Raw genomic sequence first — 26,953 nt, forward strand, 5'->3', positions numbered from 1 at the left:
CAGTTTGGAGATTCCTCAGAAGACTTGGAATGGACCCACCTTTTGACCCAGTTATCCCACTCCTCAGTTTATACCCAAAGGACTTAAAATTAGCATACTACAGTAACGCAGCCACATCAATGTTTATAGCAGCCCAATTCAGAATAGCTAGATTGTGGAAGCAACCTAGATACCCTTCAACAGATGAACAGATAAAGAAATTGTGGTATATATACACAATGGAATATTATTCAGCCATAAAGAAGAATAAAATTATGGCATTTGCTGGTAAATGGATGGAATTGGAGATTATCATACTAAGTGAAGTAAACCAAACCCAAAAAAATTAAGGCTGAATGTTTTCCCTGATAAGTGGATGATGATACATAATGGGGCTGGGGGTTCTGAGGGTAAGAGAAGAATGGAAAAACTTTGGATTACATAGAGGGAAATGAGAGGGTGGAGGGGTGGGGGTATGAAAGATGGTGGAATGAGACAGACATCATTACCCTGTGCACATGTATGATTACACGAATGGTGTGACTCTACACCATGTACAACCATAGAAACGAAAAGTTGTACCCCATTTGTGTACAAAAAAATCAAAATGCAGTCTGTAAAAATTTTTTAAAAATTAAAAAAGGAAAAGGGTTCAGAAGAGACAGAATGTTAGAATTGGAAGGAACCTTAGAAAATTCCTAACCAAATTGCTTCCATTTGTAAATGAGAAAAAGAGCCCATGGGTGGTAGGGTATGACTTGCCCAATGCCACACGACATTCTGGTGGCAAAGCCAGAGTGGAATGAAGGATTCTTCCCAAAACAGCCACTTTATGGGATGGAAGGACAATGGATGAAAAGAAGTCTTGAGATAGAGACCATGAGAGGAAAACAAAGACTTGTGAGAACAGAAATCAAAGGCATGATCAAGAGTCCATTAAAAGGAAGGAAAAAAAGAAAGGAGAAATGAATCATCTCCTCAGATTCTTACAACAGAAACTGCTTTTATTACAAGGACATTAGGCATCAGAAGCTGTGAAGAAAAGCCAGATTCCCCTTTTCTCCTCCCACCAGGTTTCACGCTGGTCATTGTACAATCAGTCACTTGATCTTTACTGGAACCCAAAACAAACACAGGCAGTGAAAGGACAAAGGAGAAACAGAGAGAGTTTCTATTGACAGAAAACTCCTCTCGCATTGCGTCAATCATGCAAGAACCTTCTGGAGCCTCATTAACGGGGATCTAACTGTGAGCCCAGCAGGTTCACTGTCCTCCGGCTCACTCTGGTGGCTTCCTTCCTCTTGTCTTTTTAGAGAAAGGCAGTTCAATTTGATAGGCAGCTTGTGAAAACTGGGATGGCTATCTGCTGCTTCTCTGGGAACACTAAGGAAGCAAGACTGTATTCACCTCCTGAGAACATTTTAACTGTTCACTCTGTGGTAAACAGTATTGAAAAGACATGAATTGTCAACTGCCTTGTTCAAATGAGGTTACTCTGAGTGTGAGCAATTTATTAGTCACCAGACGGCTTGACATGGCTGAGTTTAAAATATTGCCTTTGGGACATTTTTTTGGATTTTGTTTATTTATTTATTTAACCTTCCAGACAAATTAAGAGGTAGAGTAGAAGTTCCGTCTTGTTTTAATGGTCCCTTAAGACCCTAGGTATGTTTTGAGGGGGTCCTGTATGGGAACTCATGCCCTGAAATGTCCAGTTTACTGGAAGACATTCTTATCAGTGTGATTAATGAACAGATGTAGGTGCCAAGATGGTAGCTGGATACATGTTTAGAGAGTAGAAGAGGCCTACACTAAAGATATGAATTTATATTCATCAAGAGATGGTTTATGAAACATGAGGTTAGATAATAACAGATAGAGAAAATATAAATAGAAGAGAGCTGCAATATAGCTTTCAGTTAAAAATCTGCAAGAAAGGTATGGCCCCCAAAAGGACTATGAGGAAATGAGGGAAACGAGGTAGAAATGACATCCGGTTTTGTGCATGGCAAATATTGCTCAATAATTGCAGGAGGAAGGGACTCTGGCATTGGCAAGATGTTGATCATGAATCAGGTGGGTGATGGGAATGTAATAAAGTAGGCTGAGGGAAGAACGGAGGAGGAAATGGAGAGAGGCACTCTCTCAAGAAGTTTTGCTGAAAGTAGGACAAAGAAATGATATGGAAGCTGGAGGTTAAGGGTGGGTATTTTTAATGCTAGTGAGAAAGGCCCCACAGTGGGAAGAGGGGGTTGCATAATACTGGCCTGTGTACTGGAACAGAGATACAGAAGGGAAGGCAGGGCATTGAGTAGAAGTGGAGTAGGCTGGTGCCCCAGGTGGAGAGAGGTGAGGCACCTATTTATGTCTACAAAGAACGCAGCAAGGTCATGGATGAAAGCACAGGGGGTAGAATGACTGGAACACCTGAGAGGAGACAAGAAGGTGGGGAAGAGCTACCTTTGGGACTACAATAAAGAATTTATTAGTAAAATACAATAAAATTAGTAAAATATAATAAAAGTGCTGTTGTGTAGTTTTGAGAGCTGGTATTTGAGATGTGTGATCATAAATACAAAGTCACTCAAGTGTTATCATCTGGATATTACCTTTACTAGTTGAAAGCCAAAGAAAGCTAGGCACCTGGGTGTAAGTAGCAGGCAGGTAGAAAAGTCATACGGCCATTTTTATAATTTCAGGTCCTGTCAGTTTTTTACTCTACAACCATGTTTAAGTGAAATATTCTTTTTTAACTCTAAGAAATTTTTTCCTGACAGCCTTGCACTTAAAAACTAAAAGTGTCCATTAAAAAAAATCCCATTTACTCCAACTTAAATTCAACTCTAAATTCATTGAACAGCTTAGTAAATTAAAATGACCACACATGGAGTTTTCACGTTGGAAGTTCCCGGTTCTTTGTTGTTAGCATCATACAAACATGAAATCTGAGGGTACAGCTCAATCTATCTCCCCTCCTCCTCACAGCATATGTGAGATAAAAATAAAAAGGTGACTCTATAACTTTAGTAACTGTGTGGGTGACAGCAGTATGATGGAAATTAATAACTAGGTAAATGCCCATGGATGCCCGGGAAAGACTTGTGCTATTTGACAGGCACATGAAAACTCGAATATTCACTTTGATATACAAAAGAATACGACTTTCTAAAAATGAAATCAAATGCAAATATTGATACTGTTCAAAGACTATATCATAACATAATAGGATCTTGCAAAGGCCCTTTTATGCCATGAGATGAAAGACACACTGTCAAAACACAGGTTGCAAATCCCAGGATGCTCATGTGTAAAACGAATACCTTAAAGCAACTCCCATGAGCTTGAACCTGAAGAATAAAAATGCACAGAACAAAGGTTTGACATCATCATGTAGAACTCTTACACAAAGCAAGAAAATCAGTAAGGCAAGAGAAGGGAATTATTCTATACAAGGTAAAGAGAAGATTATAGATAAAGAAAAGTTACAGTGCAGAAGAATTGTAAAAGGTAAAGTTGTAGGAGCGGAACAAAAAATTGAATGAATACAAGCATGATATATTTAATATTCTCCTGCTACTTTTCAACAGAAACCTTTTTTACACATCTTTATGAGACCCAACTCCTAAAGTGTAATGAAATAGAACTAAGTGAGGAGAACGGAGACACTAGGAAAATGGACAGAACTAGAGATCATTAGGTTCAGCGAAATATGTCAAACTCAGGTCAAGGGTCCTATGTTTTCTCTCATATGCAAAACCTAGAGGGGAAAAAGGAAAAGAAGGTGGGGGCAGACGGCCTGAAAATCAAAGGGAGGTCAATAAAGGAAGGAACCAAAGGATGGGCATTGGGGAGGGAGAGGGGAAGCATTGGAGAGTGATATTGGTCACATTATATTTTTATATTGTGTGCATGTAAGAATACGTAACAGTAAATCCCATCATTATGTACAACTATAATGCACCAATAAAAATATGGGAAAAAAAAGAATGGAGATGCTAAAAAGATCTAGTCAAGTTAAAAAAAAAGTTAAAGGAAAAGAAACAGACTCTATGCTAAGGTTATATTATATTTTAATGAATTATTAAAATACTTCAATAAAATATGAAGACACATGATGGGCAAAAAAGGATATTAAAAGATTTTTCCCCTAGAGATATTTACATAATGATTTTTATTCTGATAGGAATTTGATTATACAAACTTTATTAATTGACTGTGTGTGATCTGAGAATACTCGAACTGTCTACTAGAAAAGGGAAAGGAATTTATGCAAAAAGTGAAACAATATCGTTGTAGAGTCAGTTTTAACTTGGGTTTTTAGACCCCTCCAGAAATGCAATAACAGATGAATAATTTTCAATACAGTATTCCAAAAAGTACCCAGGAAAACCCATTTTTAGTCTAACTAAAAATTGTGCAGTTGGTTTACTAAATAAAAATGGAAACAATCTCCCTAGCTTCCTTTCATCTCTACTCATTCCAGCTACCCAAGGGATTTGTGTTCCTGATGCATTGCTAGTGCATAAGCATCACTACAGGCTCTGTATTCTAGGGAACAAGAGCCAAGAGAAACAACAAAGCAAAATATGGTCAGTGGCACACTAATAATGAATATAAATCTGTGGCAACATTGATCAAGCAAAAAGAAAGAAGACATGATAAACACTTAAGGAATAAGAAAGCTTCACTAAGACTGGAAATTTTTTTAAAAATCAGAACATTATGAAAAAATGTTATACTACTGAATTTGAAAACCAGAGATAGGGGAAGAACTTCTTAAATAAGACACTAAAAGCACAAACCACAAAGGAAAAGATTAATAAGTTTATCTTCAATACACTTAAAAGCTTCTTTTCATCAAAAAACATATTCAGCCATGCCACTGACTGAAGGACTGTGTTTAAAACACATCAAACTGACGACTGATCCAGGTATTCATAAACTCCTACCAACCAATTAAGGAAGAAACCCAGACCCGTCTGGTTGAAAAACCAAGCAATCGACATAAACAAGCAATTAACAGAAGAGGAGCCCTAATGGATTTTAACACAATGTAAGCTGTTCTGTCTCCTTTATAATCACATCTGATTGATGGTCAAAATTTAAAATTCTGACAGAACAAAAGTGTTGCCGAAGACATGGGGTTTTGAGAATTCCTGCACTCTCTGGAAGGGATTATACGTTGGCAGGACGGATTTGAGAGCAATTGGGCATCATAATGTTGAGTGTGGGTGCATTCTGTCACCCAGCAATTCTGCTCCAGGTATCTGTCCTAGAAAAATCCTGAACCAGGAAACATGTGCAAGAGTGTTCATGGCAGCACTGATCTTCATAGTGACTGTATGTGGAGGAAAGATGAGATATCGGCTCAATGAGAGATACTCAACAGTCTTTAACTTACCTGTACTAACTTATCTCATAATCTCTGTCTTGGGTATATAGTTTTTCATGATGTTCTTACCGATACTTATTGTTTTGTCTGAATTTTTCATAAAGTCAAAAAAATAATAACTTACCAAGCTATCCACATCAATGCTGGAGTTTACAGCCCACTGCAATGTATTCATGATATTCATGGCTAAAGTGAGAATAATACCAACAGATCCTTCTCCTTCACCTATATGTGGAAGAAAACATATTGATAAAAGACTTATGTCATTTGTCTCTTTGTGCATGTGTCATTTGTCTCTCTATGGCACAAATCACATTAAATTCACATTTCAGTTTTATGTTGATTTTAATCATCTTTCTTTCCTCTCAATCCATCACCACATATGCCAGTAGCAAAAATGCCCCCATATAGTACTTTCAATGAATGTTTTAAATCAAAGATGATTGAATATAAGGAAAGAATTGCCATTTTTATATGTAAAAAAAAAGCTTCAGGTAGGGAAGGAGTTGTTGGTCTTGGGTACGTAGCATGTTTTCTCTCTTCTACTGTTGCTTTGTATATAACATTAGTGACAAATATTAGAATGGACAGTAGAAAAGGAAGTCTTGTGTTCATTTGGATTCCTGTACAAAACAACTCAAAAGCCGAGGAAGAATACACTTCAGTATTATCTGCAGAATGTTTAGATGTGCTTTATACTTTTGCCATTTGGAAAGAAGAAGACTGCCCACTATAATTTCTTTTTAAATAAAAGAAGAAATAAGAGACTAGTTGACTAGAAAGAACAATGCTTAAGTGTTTAATTAGAGTAAATGGTTTTGCAGGGCTGGAAGGTACAACTAATTAAAATTTATAAGTATTCAATATTATGACTAAAATTTTTAAGAGGGATGGTCTTAAATTATTTTAAATTTAGGTTATGGAGCCCTAATTGATTTCAGTTCTTAAATGAATGATAACATTGTTATAAAGTTCAAAAATTGGGAGAAATAATTCATCCTATTATTAATTGAAAATTTTGTTTTCATGATTCCTCTAACAGAAGGTATTCCATAGACAGCACAATTCTGCTTTATTGTAATAAGTAACTCATTTTAAATACTTAAGATACGTCCAGGGCTAAGAATAAGATAAAATTTTAATAATAGCATGTAAAATAACAGTTAGTGGACTAGGCACTATGGTGGTGTTTTGAACAAATTATCATATTTAATACTCACCACAAATCTAGGGGACAGGTATTATTACTGTGTCTTCTTACACATCAGGAAAATGAGAGACTTAGGTAAGTTAATACACCCGAAGACCAGTAGAACCCAGATTGATAATAGCTGGGTGGCCAGTGTCCACTCTGGTTGGGCATCTGATTGGTTTGGGAGGTTCTATATTATGCTGCTTGTAAATGCTTTCAATACTTCCCTGGTAAACCAAGACTCAATCAAACTTCAATAATACAGCACATAGTATATTGGGTTGACTTAATTGTTAACAAATCCTGATTTACATAATTTAGTTAGCTTTGATCCTGTTTGATCATTTAAGTTATTAAATAAAAGATTTAAATATTCTGATTCTAAAAGAAACTTTACTTTTAAAAAAATCTTGCCAAAAATGACTGTGCTAGAGGAGATTCATTTATTTGCCTGCCCATTTATCTTCTTTCCTACTGCCAAGAGAAAAACAAATGTGGAGACCCAACTAGCTTCAATGCAGTGTGGACTGCAGGTGGACCCTGACTCAAAAAGATAGGTTTTCTGTTCCCTCTGGGACTTTTTAATTAAACAGGGGAATGCTGCTATTAATTCAAGAAGGAAAAAGCCACATAAAGTACATGTGCCCTAACCCTGGCACACCAAGAAAACCAGTCTCAGAGAGAAATGAATGACAGCCATGAAATGGAATGGACAGAGACCAGCAGCTGGACTCAAAAAATGGATAGGATAACTGTGCCCGACTCTGGCATTTGGACTGGCCCCTCAAGGGCACAATGGTGCTGCTTGCCCTGTGGATTCACAGGGCTCTTCTGTAAATGTACCAAAACCTCATTTGGGATTGAGCAGGATTCTGTTTTTACAACCAAACACTCCTGAGTATTTGCCATTGAGTTGCATTTTCTCTGAACCTTTGTCTATTGTTAAATACATATGTAATACTTGTATATGATACATAGTTCGGAAATGAAACTTCTTAAAGAAACTCCTTTATCTATAGAGATTTGTATTTTACTTAGGAAAACCTTAGTGTTTTTCTTCCAAAGATCCTAGAATTCAGAATCTTAGCATTTCAAAACTATGGCACTTTTATCTAAGTTATTTCCCTTTTTTTTGGCAGTTTTCCTTCATGCAAAATTAATATTAGACAAAGAATGTCACCAACCAGTGGTTAAAAGAACAAAACTGATCAGGAAGGGAGAGAGAGAGAGAGGGAGAGAGAGGGAGCGCACTTCCTTCCCCCTATTCCGAGAGCTGTTTAAAAAAGAAATCTATTGATTTTGAAGCCAGGACCCTTTACCAATAGCAACATGAAAAGAGTAAATTTTTTCTCTCAATCAGATTTGCTGCTAACTGACCCTAACACTATCTCAGTTTTTCTAAACTATGAAAGTAGAGATAATACAATATATGGCTCCAACTCAAAGAAATTATTTGGTTAATGATAAAATAATATAAATTCAAAGAAATCATTTGTTCAAGAGTAAACTAACAAATTTCTGATTAATAAACTCAAAAAAACTATTTAAAGACATTCTACACTCTTTACCTTATAAGAATGTAGCCTCTTTTTCATTGACAACATTTTTACTTAAATGGCAGAAAGATCAAGAGGGAAGGGAGTAGGGTGTCAGGAGAGGAAAGGGGAAGGAGAGGTATTGGGATCTGAATTAGAACAAGATACAGTCTGTGCTTTGACAATTATGTCTAAGTGGATTCTACTGTCATATATAACTAAATAACCAATAAAATATGTAGTTAAGTAGTTAATGAGTTCATAATACCTGTTGTTAAAATGGAAATGAAGGTAACAGCAATAAAGAAGATGACAAAAACAATTTCTATTCTCATTTGAAACCAACGCAGTGTTGAAAGATACAAGAACCAGCTGGCAGTATGCAAATTCAGAGCTTTGTGGAACAGAGTTTCAAAGTAAGGCTGCCGTCCAAAGGCACGAAGCGTCCATAGTCCTTTTAGGCTTGTGACCAGATGAGTGAAGATTGGACTTCTGCCTGTGAAATATTCCCATAGAAAACAATGCAAATCATATAAACAGAGTGCAGTTCCATGCTACCACATGACTGAAAAAGAATTGAGCAGCATGCCATAAATGTCACAGGTCAGAGAGGTCTTTCACTTTGGTACCACACTTTGAATAGTAGCATTTGCTCATTTTTTGATGAATTATCCTTCCTTTTTAGTTGACTATGGTGGATGGCAATGTACTATAAAATCGTTACCATTATTTACTCACATTTCTTGGCTACCTCTGGGCATTGTTTTTCTGGCTAATACTAAATTATTCAATCCTGAGAAATTTTTTTTTTTCTTCGAAGACAATCCTTTCAAGTCTGTTAAGTTTATGTGACATAATTTAGCTCATAAACACATTGGAAGTTTATCTCCTGAAAATGCACCCACAGGCAGGCTTGCTGCATTCAAATGTGCTTCTAAAAGAACTCAAGGAGAGTTTGGGGACAAAAAAAGGCAGTCATAGGACATAAAAGAATGGTCTGAGGACAATAAGACAATGTAAGAATTCTGTCTGGTGTTATTTGGGAACCAAGAGAAATTTTCAGTAGTAGCAACGAATTTTCTCCAGGTTCTATGAAAAATTTTTAAAAGTTTAGAATACTGATAGTAATCTTTTTGAAATTCTTTAAATTTAAATGATATAATTATGAATGACTGTGTAGACACCAACCCTGGCCAGACTATATACTAGTTTCAAAATCAAAATAAAGTCATGAGTTGACAAAAATAATCCATGTGCGATGTAGTTTCCTTTTACATACGTATACATTTTTTTAAAAATCAATGTTATATAATGTAAGAGTTTAAGAGCAGGATTTTTAAAAGTGGATTAACAATGGAGAATTCCCAAATGTTCCTGTGGTTTTCTCCCAGGTGAGCCCTGCACCCTCCATGTCATACCTTCAGACTCCAGTTGTTTGAGTTGCTGTGAGGTGTGGAGGAAGTACGCCCTCAACATAATAAAAGCCGCTATCACGGGCACTGTTGCTAGGAAGATGTAGGGTTGTAAAACAGAGACCACAGTCACAGCTCCGATCACAATTAATAACAACTGTAGGATCAAAGAAGACACTTGTGAGCAAACATTTCCATGTCGTAAAGTGGACAAGGTATGTTGGACATTTCTTTTTTTTTTTTTTTTTTAATTCTTCTTGTTTTTTCTATTTTCTTCTGTTTGTTTATATGTACACATATATTGGTCCTGGGGATTGAAACCAGGGGTGCTTTACCTCTGAGTTAAATCCTCATCCCTTTTTATTTTGAGGAAGGGTCTCTTTAAGTCTCCAAGGTTGACCTCAAGCTCCTGATCCTCCCACCTCAGACTTCCAAGTCACTGGAATTACAGGCATGTGGCACCACACCCAGATCAGTGACTTATATTCTATCTGAACTCCTCCTACTCTTCTTAATAAGAGGCAGATGTGTTCCTACTGTAGAGAAGACAGCTATCTCAAAGTACCCTGTTTTATTCAAGGGTCTATAATAGATCTTTAAAATGTTTAGGATACTTGTAGCAACGTTTTTGAAGGTTTAAATCCTCAGTCTCCCAAGTCACTATGATTATGGGCGTGCACTACCTTGCCTGGCTTGTTGAGATAATATTTGGAAAATTGGGAATTTGTCTTGGAATCTTTTGAGTCAGAAATACCTGGCTTAAATATAGGTTAGTCATTCAGGCAAATCACCTAACTTCTCTGAGCCTAGTTTCCTCCCGTTGAATAGTGAAGGCATTCTAATTTAAAATTTACTCCCCTCGCTAACTCTCTTTTTCCCATTCTTTGAAATAATTGGAGATAGTCTAACAGCCCAAACACAGATTTTGAGAAATGGCTGATTTAATGTGAAGTAAGGTTTTTCTATATCACGTATTGTCAAAATGAATACTGCACTTCACTTGAACCCATCCATTACAGACATCTTTTGATATTATCCAAAACTTGAACACTGTTAGTAATCTCAGAAACAGGAATGCCAGATTGGTGTTCTTCAGGATAAAGTTAAAGACTTAAATTCTATAATTCTACAGGACACCAAATCTATGTATTTTTTGAAGATAAATAATCTTACGCCACAATAACCCATTTGAATGAAGAATCTGTCTGCAATAAGCATTAAAAACAAACCCATTATAACATTCACATACTAATTAGTGAGCCAGTTCTCCCAATTTCCATGGTAACATGTGTATTTTCCAACTGATTCATAGGAACATATAATATTCTGGTAAATGGGGCAAGGATGGGGTGTAGCATAAATCTTTGAATGGGTTGCTATTTCCATTTGAAACTTCAGATGATCATATTTCAAGGACCCTCAATCTCCAGTCAACAAATGCAGAAATTCCAGCTACCTACTCATTCAACAAGTTCTTGAATGAATCTTTATTGTTACTGAGCTAGGTACATTATGACTTAATAAAGTAAAAAGAATCTTCCATATTATCTTCTTGGCCTACAGATGTCACGAGAACAATGAGAAAGCTCCAAATGCCCCAGTTACTATGTGGCAAGACACTTCATCAATGGCAAACCATAGTTTTTTTTAAACTTGGGCCAACTATTTCTAAGAAATAGGAGCTTTTGGAGAAAAAGAAAAACTAAGTTCCAAGTATGGTTAATGGAGGAATCTGACAATTTAAATGGGTCACCACATTAAATATTGGCATGCCTAAAATCAATTCCTGTTGCACTGGTAATATCAGGAACCCTCAGCTACTCCATTAGGATCAGGGTCTCTTACTTGCTGTTGACAGTTGTAAACTACACTGTGTTAATTTTGACTTATGCCATTTTTTACCACACAATGCCAATTTGGTGATGTTTCCATTAAACATTGGGCAAGAAAAGTGGGTAGGTATAAGAAACATACTAGTCTTGAACTTATTTTCTATTGAAAGCATTATTTTTAATGATTGCTAAGATGACAGAGATTTTAGGAATGCAATTGTAACTATCTTAATATAAAATAGGTGGTGCTACAGTTTGGATCTGAAATGTCTCCAAAGACCCAAATGTTAAAGGCTTTGTGCCCAGCTTGGGGCTATTGGGAGGTGTCAGAACCTTTAAAGTTGGAACCTAGTAGAGGTCTTTGTGTCACCAGGAGTGTAGCCTTTAGTGGAAGCCCAGCCCCTTCTAGTCTTTTTATCTCCTGATCATAAAGTAAAAGATTTTGTTCCACCACATTGTGCTGTCTCACAGGCCTAAAAGCAACTGAGTCAACCAATCATGGACTGCAACCTCTACAAACTGGGAGCACAAATAAACTTTCCCCTTTCAAAAGTTGATTTGTCTCAGGTACTTGTTACACTAACAGGAAGTTGACTATCACAGGTGGTATTGGGTAGCTATCACACTGTGCTAGAGAAGAATTGAGAAGGTGGTTGCATTTGGAAATGAGTAACATTAACACAGTTGTCAGATTTCTAGCAACTGTAATTACCCAGGGTAGTTCAAACAAAAGAATAAATGAAAAATAAGTCTCAGTCTTCAAAAAATTAACTTCCTTTTCTCCATAAGAGGTCATCCTTAAAAACTGAAGTCAGAGCCTAATAATTTAGCACCATATGCAAAATTAAAGGCACTGACTGGTTTAATATATTTGATACTCTAATTATACAAAAATATTAAATTCCATCCTAGTTTTTAATTCATAATCAATTAGACAGAAGACATTCTAGGCCATGCATATTAGTGAGAGGGCACCAACCATTTAAATAAAAACACAAATAAACAAATGGAGGAACTTCAGGATAAGATGAAATGTGAGCACACATTTCTAAATCCCATTCATCTTTACCAAAATCCTAAATGTTCCCAGCGAACAAATGAACAAAATAAGAAAAAAGAATGTGAAAACCTAAAATCTTTTCATGTTCCTAAGAAGTGGCAGCACATTTCCACCCACTGATACAGCTCAAAAGCATCCCTGAGCCAGACTCAGTGGCACACACCTGTAATCCCAGCTGCTCAGGCTGAGGCAGGAGGATCACAAGTTCAAGGCCAGCCTCAGCAACTTAGTGAGACTTGTCTCAAAATAAAAGAACTGGGATGAAACTCAGTGGTAAAGTGCCCCAGGTTCAATTCCCAGCCCCAAAAATTTTAAAAATTAAAATTCCTGACACTGAAAGCCACAGAGAACTTCCTACAAAGTAGGAAGAGAGGATAATAATGGTAATTTGAAATCAGCAAAATAATAATAATTAATTAATTAAAAGTTATTTAAAATCACATAATAAACACCTGATTGGCATCTAATTCATAAATTATGAGGAGTTCTTGAAAATGTCTAAGCAACAGATTAATGGGGATTAATAGGATGAACAGAGGGATGGGCAAAGATATGAAAAACTAGTTGCAGAGATCAAAGTAGCAGGTCTCAGTACAAAGCCATATACTGGATAAGAGAGAAAAAATCAAGAGTACTTAAAGTTTTGAGGCTGAGAATAGAATTTTAAATTATATTTAAATGAGTATTTTTAAATACTCATGCTTCTATTTCACAAAGAAATGATTTCTCAGATATAGAGATAAGTGGGATGCTAGGGCATAGTTTTTCTCTGTTTGCTTTCAAGAACAAATTTGTTTAGTGCAGCCACTCTGGAAAGCAGTGTGGAGATTCCTTAGAAAACTTGGAATGGAACCACCATTTGACCCAGCTATCCCACTCCTTGGCCTATACCCAAAGGACTTAAAATCAGCATACTACAGTGATGCGGCCACATCAATGTTCATAGCTGCTCAAGTCACAAGAGCCAGATTGTGGAAACAATCTAGATGCCCCTAAATTGATGAATGGATAAAGAAACTGTGGTATATATATACAATGGAATATTACTCAGCCATAAAGAATGATAAAATTATGGCATTTGCAGGCAAATGGATGAAATTGGAGAATATCATGTTAAGTGAGATAAGCCAGTCTCAAAAAACCGAAGGACAAATGATCTCGCTGATAAGCAGATGATGATACATAATGGGGGGTGGGAGGGGGGCAAGAATGGAGGAAGGAGGCCTATATAGAGGGAAAAGAGTGGTGGGAGGGGTGGGGAGGAAGGAAAAAATAACAGAATGAATCAAACACCATTACCCTATGTAAATATATGATTACACAAATGGTATGCCTTTACGTCATGTACAAACAGAGAAACAAGTTGTACCCCATTTGTTAAAAAAAAAAAAAAAGAACAAATTTGTCATGGATAGTCCAATTCCAGCTAGCCAGTCTGAGCCATAAAGCTTTAGAACTGAAAGGGACTTGCATCAGGTTTAATGTACAGGTGACAAAACTGAGACCCTTCAAGATTCAGTGTCAGCTGCTTCCATAATGTGAGGATGTCTTCCATTATAAATAAAGTTGGTAAATTATAATAAAAGAGCTTTGCCAAACTAGAAAGCATTATGTTAAGGGAAATAAGTCAAACTCAGAAGATCAAGTATCATATTTCCTCTCATATGTGGAACAAGGAAAAGAAAGGAAGTGGGGGATCTCATGAAAATCAAAGGGAGATCAGTAGAGGAAAAGGATCAAGGGAGCAGGGGAGGAAGTTCTAGGGAGTGACCCTGGCCAAATCATATTGTTGTATTATCTGTAGATATGAGTATGTAAAAACAAATCCCATTATTATGTACTACTACAATGTCCAATAAAAAAATGCTGGGGGTAAAAAGAGTTCGGCCTGATCACTTGTGAAGGAATAGCAAATGAAGTCCAATAGCGTTAGGATTTGAGCAGAAATTATTCAAACTGGCATAAAAGAAAGGAGTTGAGATCCATCACATATGTCAGAAAGTGTTAATTTATAAAATAAATACTTAAAAATTAGCTCTCCCATAGGATTTTTGTGGTGAGCCTCAAACTGATTCAGAAGATGTCCGGTAGACCACAAAAGTAGAAAAATAACTCTCAAAGGGGCACCATGCACCGTTCATGAACACATCTGCAAGCAGGTCAAGACATTCACGTTCCAGTCTGTAACTCATTTAATAGGATCATATTTGGCACCCATGATTTACACTCCTAGAATGAGGAACAAAGTTTCAGCACTTTAAAGAAAGACACAGGAACACTCCTATGAATGCTTGAACTCAAAACATGGATTAAAAAAATTCCAGCAGGTGCTACTGAGTTATATCTCTAAACACAGCAACTGAAGGAAATCCAAAATGCAAAAGGTCACTTGGAACAGTAAAAGTATTTGATTGTCAATCATTGTAGGTGAGGCATACTGACAGGCTGACTTTTCTGCATCTGCCGATGTTGGTTATGAATGCACACATGCGTGGTAGTCCTTTTATTGTTTTGTTTTGTTTTAAGTTCTTTTAATACAGCAGTATTTCACTGGGGGCAGCGGGAGGGGGCAAGAAGAGCAGAGAACAACTCATCCCCATATGAGCAGCACTCTGTTCCAACTGCTTTCTTAAGCAAATGCCATTGAGGCACATGGCATTTGCTCCCGAAGCTTCAACTAAACCAGACAGGAAGCTCAGAAAGCTGTGTTCAAGTCTGGTGCAACAGCCAAGGGTATCAACTCCTAATGTTCCTTAGTTCTGTCACTTTGGAGTCCTAATGTTTCCCCAAGATCACTTTCGTCATCACATCCCTTTTCCTCTTCAACTCTCACCACTCTGTCAGACACTCACCCCAGAGAGTCAGCCTCAACCCAGCTACCCTGGAGACCCATTCCTATCTGTCACTCCAGGACAGCCCATGCATAGTATGACTTTTTCTTTTTCCTCTCATCTGTTCAGAAACTTACCTTACTTCTGCCTCTTCACTTGGGGGAACTGATTAGCTAATTTCTGCCCAAGTGTTCATGTGGAGGCTGCTAATCCAACGTCATTTCAATGTGGACCTTTTGGAGATAGGTAGGCTTCCATCAAATAGTGATGCCAATGTAATAATAATGTCATGTTTTGTGGCCAGCGACAGGGGGAGGGGATAGATTTTTGTGCCTTTCAAATCACTCACTTACAGGTAGACAGTTATTATAGCTAAAGGTGAGTGGTGTTGGGTTTGGGGTAGGTCAATAGGTCTGATTTTTTACTGCATTTACTAAAGTTATACCTATTTTGAAGAATTTTGACATTCAAATAATTTATACAATAAACAGGACTTCAACTCTCAAATGAAAACTGAGCTAAAACTCATTTACTTCTTTTTATAATTATTGAAAAAGCAATATGACACATGCAAAGATAATTAATAATAGTTAATTTTTACAAACCTGAATGAAGTCAAATATGGTGAGGGGCAGAAGATCATCCAAAATTGCCATATCTTTGGAGAATCTATTTAGAATCCCACCTATAATATGAAAGAAGATAAATTTCTAAAGAATCAAGTAATTTTAAAGGGCATATCAATATATTCAATACTAAACTTAGATCATAGCAGAAAGATTCAGAACTCATATGAGGATTGGCACGTAATTAGTAAAGTAAGGACTCGCAAAATTTATTTTTGTCCAAGGTTGTAAGTAACTACGTGTTCAAGTTATTGTATCCTACTTTTCAACTTTTTGCGGGGGTTGGGGGGAGTACAAGGATTTAATCTTAAACCACGTTACCAGCCCTTTTTTATTTTCTTGTTTGAGACAGGGTTTTGCTACGTTGCTTAAGGCCTCACTAAATTGCTGAGGCTACCTTTGAGTTTGCAATCCTCCTGCCTCAGCCTCCTGAGCTGCTGGGATTACAGGTGTGTGCCACCATGCCTGTCCTGTGTCTCAACTGTTACAAAACCCAGTTTCCTGTAGGATTCAGGTTAAAAAAAAAAAAAAAAAAAGTCTTTAATAATCATTCAAACTACAACCTTACTTGTGCAACCTTGAATTTAAAGATAATTCGCTGGATATGCTATCACCATTTCCTTTATGTCTGTATTCCATAACATAGAGCTCTCCCTCTCCTCTGACTTCTCCAGTCTACCTTCCTGACATATCTCTACAGAATCCATGACAGTTCTCCCTCTCCTCCCTCTCACTCTGTGGATCTGCTTTGCCATGTTCTCTTTCTACCCTCTTCACTGGCAATCTAAAGTTTCAGCCTGTCTTCTACATTCCTGCCATGATTAAATCTGACCTGTTGTTTTTTTAATCAAAAAAGTTACATATGGAGTGTCTACTATGTGTCAGGCACAAAGCCAGAAACTGAGATAATAGAGGTGAATAAGCCACGCTCCTTGCCCTTGAGGAATTCATTGTCTAGAGAGGAGTTAAACAAACAATTAGATAAAATGTAACAAAATACTGTACAAACAAAGTAATAATGAACTTTATCATTCACCCTCTATTAACTGTAGGATAAAGTCCAAAATTCTTAGTTTAATATTTAATGCTTTCCATAATTTGGCCTTAAGTGACCTAGCAAGTACTAGCTTCCTCTACTCAAATATCCTATTTCAGCCAAGCTGGTCTCTTTTTGATAAATACACTCTACACTTTGCTACCTCTCTTCTTTTCCCCACTTGGTTCCTTCTGCCTGGAAACCGTTTGCCCTCATCCCTGCTTGTCAAAGTTGGTATCTCTTCCTTGACCCAACTCGAACTCCCCTCCTGCAAGAAAGCCTCGGTGTGTGCTCCAGATGGAGTTAAACTCTTCACCCTTGGCTGCACCTCCCTGTCACAGGACTACATGCATGTTGCATATCACAGTCGCTTGTGCACATCTGTCTTATCTCTTTTCCTGGGTTGTCACTGCTAGAGGTCAATAGGATCATACCACACTCATTTTGTATCACCAGGGCCCCAAGCCAAAAAGGTTTCAATGTAGGAATTCCTCAACAAATATCTGTTGATTAATTTGTTCTTTAGCACATTTCATTAAACATATTTGTATGTCCTTCCATAAACATACAAAAAGTTGAAAAAAATCATCCATGGGATTTATAATCACTGTCTAAAAAATGAAAGATTGCTTTAGTGAAAAAAATATCCTGGTGCTTACTGTACTTCAGATAGTGATACTCTGTTAAAATACACATTCACACTTTCATCCATTCCCTGTACTTTGCTGAGCATCTATTATGTGTCTGTGCAGGCTTAAGGTCATTCAAAAGTGACACAGGAAAATCAGGCAAGGAATCAGAAAATCAAGGTCAATGTACAATTGCAGAAGGGCACATCTGGGAGAAATTACAAGTCCCATTACACCAGCTGTTGCCAAGCATAGCAGAGAATAACTAGGTGACAGAATGGGAGCTAATGGCTCGTGAGTCAGCAATACAGATGGATTTTAAAAGAAAGCACAATCCTCGCATACAAATATTGGAGGCGACAGAGAACAGGCAGGAAAAGGGATAGTGTAAGGTCAACTTGCCATTGCAATTCTCAAGAGCATAAATAAGAAGGAATACAAACAACACAAGAATGTTCAGGAATCATCTCACAAAGTAGGAGCAAGTTGGAAAAGTAAGACAAATGAGAAAATGAAAATGAGTGGTGATCACTTAAGTATGAAATCAAGAAGGCGCAAACCAGCCTTAAGTGGTGTGTAAGGGAAGGAAGAAATAAGAAAAGTGAAGAGGTAGAATGGGAAGCAGGCCCCATGGGAACGATGCTCTACAGAAGGGAACCGTGACGGGGAACTAACATTTATTTCATGTTGGCTATGTTGACAGGTAAGTAACTTGTCCTGTTTCACTCTCACAAAACCCTCTGAGATAATTATTCTTTCGCCCACCTTACAGGCAAGGAAGCCAAAGCTTAAAAGAGTAACTTATTCGTGATCACTTTTATGGGGCCAAACCAGGCCTCAATCAATGCTCCTGTTCTTTCTATTGTATTTTATGGCACATTTCTGACTCTGGCAGAAACTCAGGCAAATCCTCTACATTCTCTGGATCTCAGATTTCCATAAAAAAATGAGCTCATTGGACCAAGTGAAGTGAGCATCCCATTAGGTCTAAAATTCTCAGTGCTAAAACAGAGGATACCAGGGAGTATATCCAAAGGAGGAAAGCCTTTACTGACACACAGGCTTCAGAACAAATATTAAGATCTTCCTATGAAATTTTGTTACCCACAAAAAAATGGTAAGTCTTATCTTGATACAAATCACTTTGAAAGTATTGCAATGTATTCCTCATTTCATGGTCTGTGTCGGTCTCCTCCTCTTGCCTATGTCCTCCTCTAAGGACCATGGCTTGTTCATCTATGTACCATTCCCTCTGTGGCTTTGTGCCACATACAGTGAGCTTGACAGATGGCTATAAGAATACAACTTATAAATCATTAAGTCTTTAAGGGTGAATTTGTCTAAAGGTGAATCAATGGAACTAAATAATTTCAAAGTACCTCCTGACCCTAAGTTTTGAAAAAATTTTAGCCCCTTTATTCCACTACTCTTACTTTCTAACTTTACAATGGTGTGAAAAATAGTTTCAAAATGCATTTTTTATTTCCTTCCTGGAAAAATAAAATGGAACAAACTTATATGATTATTCCTGACCAGTTACATGAAACTAGGTTATTCTGCCCTATGAAATGACTTTATTAGTAGGAGAATTACACATTTTCCTCTATCCCTTCAAATTTCCTCATTCTTTAAACAGCATTATGTGTTAATGACAGGATGCCCAGAAGGTAGCTAGAACAAATATCTGAAAAGAAAAGACTGCTGCTGCTGCTACTACCCCATCAGCATCACATTCTCATAAACTAAGCTGTTCTAATTATCTGATGTAGAAATATCAGGAGCTGGTTTTATCTGAGAAATGCACATGCCAGTCATGAGGAGACTCAACAAAGTGCAGATGATACTCTGTGAAAGCCAGTGCCTCTCCTAGGAAGCCACCTGAGTTACAGGCCTTTCTGACGATGGATCAGCAGTTGGATTTTGCAGATCTAGTCAAGTACCTGCTTTCAACGTGTTGAGGGTTGACATGGGTGCTTGCAGAACAGAATGTAACATTTTGTGGTGTAGGATTTTCGACACAGTGATTAGTGTATGCACCAGTGGCAAACCTCTGAAGAATCCCAGAACAAGCAAAGTGTCAGCAACTCCCACATAAATGTAAAAAACATAATAGAAGCTGGTGCTGGTGATAATCACAGCATAGCTGTTATTTGCATTTTTAGTACTATTCCCTTCACCATGAGGAGGGTTGCTGTAAAAAAAAGGAAAATGTTATTTGGCAACCAAACATGTTTACTGATTTTCCAATACATGCAAAAACTAAATTTGTGTCTAAAGAGATATAATATATTGAATTAGCCATTAATCTCAAAAATTGTCTATTGCAAAAGAGTAGATTAAGCTTTCTTACCATTGAAATGGACATAATTGATCTCTATTAGATTAAAATATTTAGAGAAAAACCCAAAGTATATAATGTTTCAGATATTTCATTAAATGTCACAGAAGTTGAACATAGTTAATTCCTTTAGAAATGGACAAAATGCTGCAGGAACTACACAAACTCACAACTTAAAATACAGTTGGCTTTATGGACCTGCAGATCACAAGTCCATGGATTCAACCAACAGTGGATTGAAAACATTTTTTTTAATTGCATCTGTACTGAACAAACTGTTTTTTTTTTTGTTGTTGTTTTTTTGTTTTTTTTTTTTTTTTGGTCATTATTCCCCAAACAACTCTAACAGTTATTTATGTAAGAAACTGTACTAGGTATTACAAGTAATCTAGAGATGATTTTTAAAAAAAGAGGAAGGTAGGCCTTGGTATATGCAAATATGGCACCATTTTACATAAGAGAATAAAGCATCTGCAGATTTGGGCACCTGTGGGGGTCCTAGAACCCATTCCCCTGAGAAACGAAAGGATGACTGTAACTTGTATTTTCAGTTACACAGAGAGGAAATGAAACACAGTGGATATTGCAATATTTCATAAGATCCAAATAATCAATGGAAACAAAACTCAATTCACAATAAGACAAAAAATACTCACTTTTTAAGTATCCACAACACAACCAAGGAAGCAGCCACCTGGAATGGAACAACACACAGTTGATTTTTTTTCTAAAATCTTTACTTATTCTTTCCATGTTTGCTTCTATATTCAACCTGACCAGCATCATACATACAAATATTTTCATTTTCTTTGCTTTCCTGGGCCCAGCAGCAGCAATAAGAATTCTAAGCAACATTATTTGTGGCAAGAACACATTAAGTTTATGGAACTCAGTTTCCACTGAGGTAAAATACTCTGCCAACTCTTTCCTTTATTCAACAGGGACTACTCATTGAACCTCACAGAAGAACTAAGATTATAGCTAAATGTTTTAAATAATACATTTTGTTTTTTATAAAGAGACTAATCTCAGCCTACTGGTAGAAAATTAATCTCTTTGGTGTGTAATAATTATGAGACTAATTACTGAAAAAAGTGAGAGTAATATTTATAAAAATCAAAAGTTTCAATAGTATAAAAATGTATAGTTCATGAATGAAGATAGGATACATTCAGGTTAAAACACATTATCAGTATGAGAATTTCTTAGAACTTAGGATTTTCTCAAGGTGAAGACATTTGGCTGAGGTAGAAATGTCCTATACCATGCCCAAAACAACAAAAAAAGAAAATAAATTTTAAACAACTTTGATTTTTATGGTCTTTTATATTTAAATTATCTGTTCTCTTTTCTATTTCAATTTGACATTCCTTTATCATAAACCCTGTAAAGAAATTCAATCTCGTTCTGATACTATCACAATTGTCATGTTAGAAATGACTGAAATGTCTGAAGTTATACAATTAGCTAAATCATAACTTTATCAGAGAATGAAATAGAAAAAGCAAGCAATCATGAGTAAGATGATTTTGGAAATGTGCATAGAATAAAAGCAAAGAGGGGAGAAACAATAGACTTGGTATACATATAATTCTCATTTCATACTTGAATTTACCTTAAGTATTTAAGCACACTGTATTAGAAAAAATTCATGGGGAACATTTAGCATCGATTAACAAATTACATTTTGAAGTACTACACTTTAAAAAGGTGTATACATTTTAGTTAAATTCACATATCAGAGGCACACAGAGTGATGAACAGATTAATGGTGTTATTCTCACTTTCCTACTTTTGTTCATTGTACACATAGCCTCCACGCACTCTCTCAATAAAGAGAAAAACTACCTTGCTTTCCTTGAGATTCATAAAAATTCAAAATGACAAACCCAGCAATAGCCTAGCCTTTCCAAAAGTCTTTGTTCTCATACAAATGTGTTCCTGTTTCTTACAACTAATCAAATTACTCAAGATCTAAGATAAGCGTATATGTCTTGAGTCACTCTGTTATTATTATATTTTCCCTTCGTTCCAATTAAAGGAGTGTCAATAATGCTGGCATTGCCAACTTCTCTGAATATGAGTAAATCTCAGTAAAAATATAATATTTACTAATGGAACAATACGCAAAGCAGTTTTCTAAAGAACTGGCCCTGTCATTGTAATATAAAGCTATCTCCTGACTCTATCCACATGGAATTACAAAACCCAAACTACTTTTTTGACTACAGCTAAAACATTTTCAAGAATTACGCATAGTGATTTTGTAAAATTATTTGAGGCACATAGAAATATTTCAATCCATTCTATCACTTCATTTCCAAAATGCTTAGAGGTTATAAAGTTGACACAATTTCTGATAGAGTGATAGTCCCAGATGATTAGCAAAAAGATTTTCCATTTTCTCAGGGTTTTAAACATCATTCCATATCAAATAGAATGCAGTGTACCTTCATGCATATTTTTCAATATTTTACTGAAAAATATTTAATGCATATTTTTCAATATTTAATCATGCCTTAAAATATAGATTCATGGTCAGTAAAGTGCCTAAGAGGATTGCCATCAGTTAGCAGAGAAAGTGTATCGTGGGAGTTCTCTACATCCCCATATTATTAACAATGTGGAGCCACTAAGGCTCATTACCAGAGAGAAAGGAAGTTAAAAAAAAAAAAAAAATTACCAGACAGCAGTTCTCTGACACTTTGCTAAAAACCACCCAATGGAAGCTTTGAAAGGACCTTCAGAAGCTCCCGTCAACAATACCCTCTGGTAATAGCAACGCAAAGGAAAGCACCTCCTAGTCTATTTGTAAGTCAGTGACGTACAGCCAAGCAGGTCCACTAGAAGACCAAGGCAGTAGAAATGTTAGCGACTGTTGGTTTGATGTTAATATCCAAGAACTTAACAGGAGATATCATTCTATAGAGGATAAAATGTTATAAAAATAGAATGATTCCTTCTTCAAAATGGCACACTCATATAAGAATTAGCAAACTGAATAAACCAAATACATTGTTTAGCAGTCTTAACAAAAAAATTTAAATTAAAAAATGGGGGCAGGTTAAGTATATCATATTGCAAAAGGGAAGCATATTGAACCTATTCTGTGAAAACACATATCTAAATTGAAAGATTAACTTTATTAAAATTAAAAATAGATACTTCATGGAGAAAAAAAAATATATCTTAATATTTCTTTTAAGTTCTCCAAGCATAAATATGAGGCCCTAAAGAATGTTTAAAAGAACTAAACTATCATGATGAATTAGCATCTGTACCACAGTATGGAGTATGGATGAGATGTTTCAATGGCAATAAGAAATAGACACTCTGGAATTAAGAAAGAAACTTAAGCTAAAAGAAAAACTATGTAAATTTTGATTCAAAGAAGGCAACAAAGTTGTGAACAATGTTGAATGACTTGTTTAGATGTATAATTTGCACATAATTTAAAAATTAATATAATGTTTTCATTATTCAAAATTTTGAGCTGGCAGTCCCTACAGGATATTGGCCAAAAAACCACAATTTTTATCATTTTACCTCTTGCCCAGAAAAGGACATTATCAATCATTTTTCCCATTAAGAAGACAATTTTTGCAATAGTTGTGAAAGCTTAATTAATAATGGGTAGTTATATACATTTATATAGTTATATATATATATATATTTATATATATATATATAGTTATATAGTTATATCTTCTTTAATGATTTAGTTTCTTGTCCAATGACAAAAGATCATTGTTCTCTTTTTTGTTTTGTTTTTTCTGGTACTGGGGACTGAACCCAGAAGTGCTTTACTACTGAGCTATATCCCCTGTCCTTTTTAATTTTTACTTTGAGATAGAGTCTCGCTAAGTTGCTGAGGGTCTCAATAAATTGCTGAGGCTGCTTTGAATCTGTGATCCTCCTGCCTCAGCTTCCTAAGTAGTTGGGATAACAGGCATGCACCACCATGCTTAACATTGTCTTCTTAAGTGAGCAAATAATATTGTAACCTAACTACCTTTAACTCCATGGAGCTGCATGAGACACAGTCTTAAAAATTAACAGAAATTACCACCACAATCAGACCCTTTTTTTCTTGCCTAACCCTAAGACAATCAAGTAATATGATATTTCAATAAGGAGGACTCAAATCATTAATAACTATATAAATGACTGGTTGAGATTAAATGGGGCATAGGCTGGGTTCCATTCACATTAATGTTAATCATTTGACATGACCAGTAGAGATTAATGAGGTGCATTTCAGGTATATTTCAATATAATATTTATTACTTATATGTGGGTGTCAAATTACCCAACCTTTTATTTTTGTTAAAGAGTAAAAGGAATTATTGAAATTCTCATTATATCACTGTTATGAACTTGTTCACCTCAAACTATCTGGAGATTTATAATAATGATATAACAATAAGTATATTAATGATAGTAGCAATTAGCATTGCTCAATATGTCCCAAGCCCTACATTAAGTATTTAATAATCACAATGCCTCTCTACCCACAAAATGGTCTATTTATCTGGTACTATTTCAATCTCCATTATATAGATGAGGAAAAGGAGTCTCAGGTTAACTAACTTGCTTAGTTTCAATAGTGTTAATAAGACGGAGTTAGGACTCACACACAGGCAGTCTGATTCCAAGGTTGCACTACACTACATCTTAATTTAAGCCTCCATTTGGTTATTTAATTTAAAATGGCAGGGCAAAAGAAGTTATATTACCAAAACTCAGAGGTCAAATGGATATCAGTGGTTTTCTGTTGAAGCAGCATGTACAATTTTTTGGTGTATACCTTTAGATATTTAGCACTAATTTACAAGATCACGAGAGGTGATGATACTTTATGGAGCCTTCTTAACTGAGGATGGAAGCCACCAAACAATAGGAAAAAATAACAATTATAAGTTTGTGTTTCAGTTCTTCAGCATTTCTATTACGGTTCTCCCCCAGGGTTATTTCTTCCTTGAAGGTAGAATGGGGGATCTGGTTAGATTTACACTAGGACATATACACATTCTCAGGAATAAATGTTGGGGTTAATCATTGACAGGAAGAATCCAATCCACAGATCTGTTTTTGTGTCTACATGGTGTTCCTTTGTTCTTATTTAATCAACTAGTCACATTTTTAAATGGACAAATTCTACCAAAAAAAAAAAAAAAAAAAAAAAAAAAACTTAAATCTCCTTTTTATTTTGACAAATGGGATTTGGTAAACTAACCCCAAATTTCCTCACGGCAAGTCCTTGGTGCCGAGTTGTCCATTTAGACAACTAAAGGGCAAATTCTATCCACTCAACCTCATTGCCACTTCCCCACTGATGTCTCCTGCTAGGATCCTCAGGTGTTTCCATGGGTGTCCTGATCTTAAAAAAAAATGAAAGCCTCATCCTCCTCCAGGTTCAGGAAGTGCTCGTGCTGTGGCCCATCATGTGACCCATCATGCTATTTGTACCTCCATCTGTCTTTTAACTTGGTGATATGAAGGACAGCAAAAGCCTGGCAAAGAAACTACAATGAGGGTGTTGAGGACAACACAATTTCTATAAAGAAGTGTGTGACTCTAGTCTCTGAAAGGGTTGTTTAAAATTATTCCTAAATCATAGTATATGTTCATCTTATTTTATGAAGACAGTTAATAATGCAATATATTATCAAATAAATTTAGAATTCACTGAAGAACTATTTTAGTGCTTAATATCAATTTATATAGGCCTTCTACTATGAGTCTTTGAATCACTCTATTAAAAATTTTCATATCTAAACATATAATGCACCATATGAGGCTTATTGATAAAATTGTACTATATTTGAGGTCCATGCTAAATGAGATCTTAGTTATTCTTGCCACACACACACACACACACACACAAACATTGGGTAACTACTTGAGGATGGATATGTTAATTTGCTACACTATAGTAATCTTGTTATAATCTACATGAATCCCATAATATCATGTTGTATATCTTAAATATACACAATAAAATTTATTTTTTAAAAAGTCTTCAATTACAGTATTTATATTCAAGCACATTTTATTTGCTATGTATGAAATAATGAAATACCAATGGTGATTACAACTATGGATTTTCAAAATCTAAGAACTATACCACTATATATCATAATTACATACAAAATATATGTATACATATATACACACACATGCATTTATATGTGTGTGCACATGAATGTATGTTCCTTTTCAACCTTTTCTTAATTTAACATTAAATCAAAGAATAGCCTTACCTCAGCCACAAAAACAACTAAGCACCAAATTAGCACAAAAATCAAGCTCTTGTGGATAGTGATGTATCGAAGATATGTGTTCCATGTGGTCACAGCAGGTATGCTCTCTACATCATCAAAAAAGCATTCCTGAAAAAGAGCCATGATTATTATAATGAAACAACATCATTTCATACCATTGGTGCAGTTTTATTTTGAATGTGTGGAAAAAAAGGAACATTACTTGGAGCTCAGTGAATTAATGCCACATGTGATATCATTCCATAGCCAATATGATGTCCATGGAACAACATAGCTTTTTGAAAAGTGTGACACACTGTACTTTTTAAAAATTCTAAAAGTATTGGTCATATAATTGTATTATTGTAGGATGATTTTAGTATTTAAATGCTTAACAATGTCACATCTTTTAAAAAATGAATGAAATCGTCAATATGAAGTTTCCCAGATCTCTCCTTGATTTGCTTCTTTAAGTGTTCATGGACAAGTAGTTTGGAATTTTGCTAGATACACTAGACTGAAAATCAACTTGTGTTTGTACATTCTTCAGTAGCAAAGGGTTATACCTCTTTACAGGTGTGATTTAAATTATGTAATTCTAGTCCTGGGTATATTTCCCTAGAATTTCTTTTAACTATTGACAGATAAAATTTTTTTAAAAATTGAAAAAGAGAGATTCCAGATAGTCCTAAGGGAAATCACAGGTTTGTTTCTCATGAAGTCAGCATAATTTGTAGAATAAGCACTAGAATCTCAAAGAGAGGTCCTATGAAATTGGAATAGAGCACACTGGCTAGCAGCACAGATTTTTGGAGTCAGATAGGCTTG

At 35.8% G+C, this 26,953-nt stretch overlaps 1 protein-coding gene across 3 annotated transcripts in view; it reads right to left on the reverse strand.

Annotated features, from left to right (window-relative positions):
• Cftr (CF transmembrane conductance regulator) overlaps nt 1-26,953 on the reverse strand; it is a 155,688-nt gene that overhangs the window by 37,433 nt on the left and 91,302 nt on the right. For all 3 annotated transcript variants that reach the window (XM_047562587.1, XM_047562589.1, XM_047562590.1), the window contains exons 15-21: nt 26,126-26,254; nt 20,519-20,556; nt 19,465-19,715; nt 15,839-15,918; nt 9,517-9,667; nt 8,367-8,594; nt 5,496-5,596 (exon numbers count right to left, since the gene is read on the reverse strand). In XM_047562587.1, the coding sequence (XP_047418543.1) occupies nt 5,496-5,596; nt 8,367-8,594; nt 9,517-9,667; nt 15,839-15,918; nt 19,465-19,715; nt 20,519-20,556; nt 26,126-26,254 (978 nt within the window). The remainder of the gene's footprint in view (nt 1-5,495; nt 5,597-8,366; nt 8,595-9,516; nt 9,668-15,838; nt 15,919-19,464; nt 19,716-20,518; nt 20,557-26,125; nt 26,255-26,953) is intronic.

This window comes from Sciurus carolinensis, chromosome 8, assembly GCF_902686445.1.
Source record: "Sciurus carolinensis chromosome 8, mSciCar1.2, whole genome shotgun sequence".
In the NCBI taxonomy this organism is placed as follows: domain Eukaryota; kingdom Metazoa; phylum Chordata; class Mammalia; order Rodentia; family Sciuridae; genus Sciurus; species Sciurus carolinensis.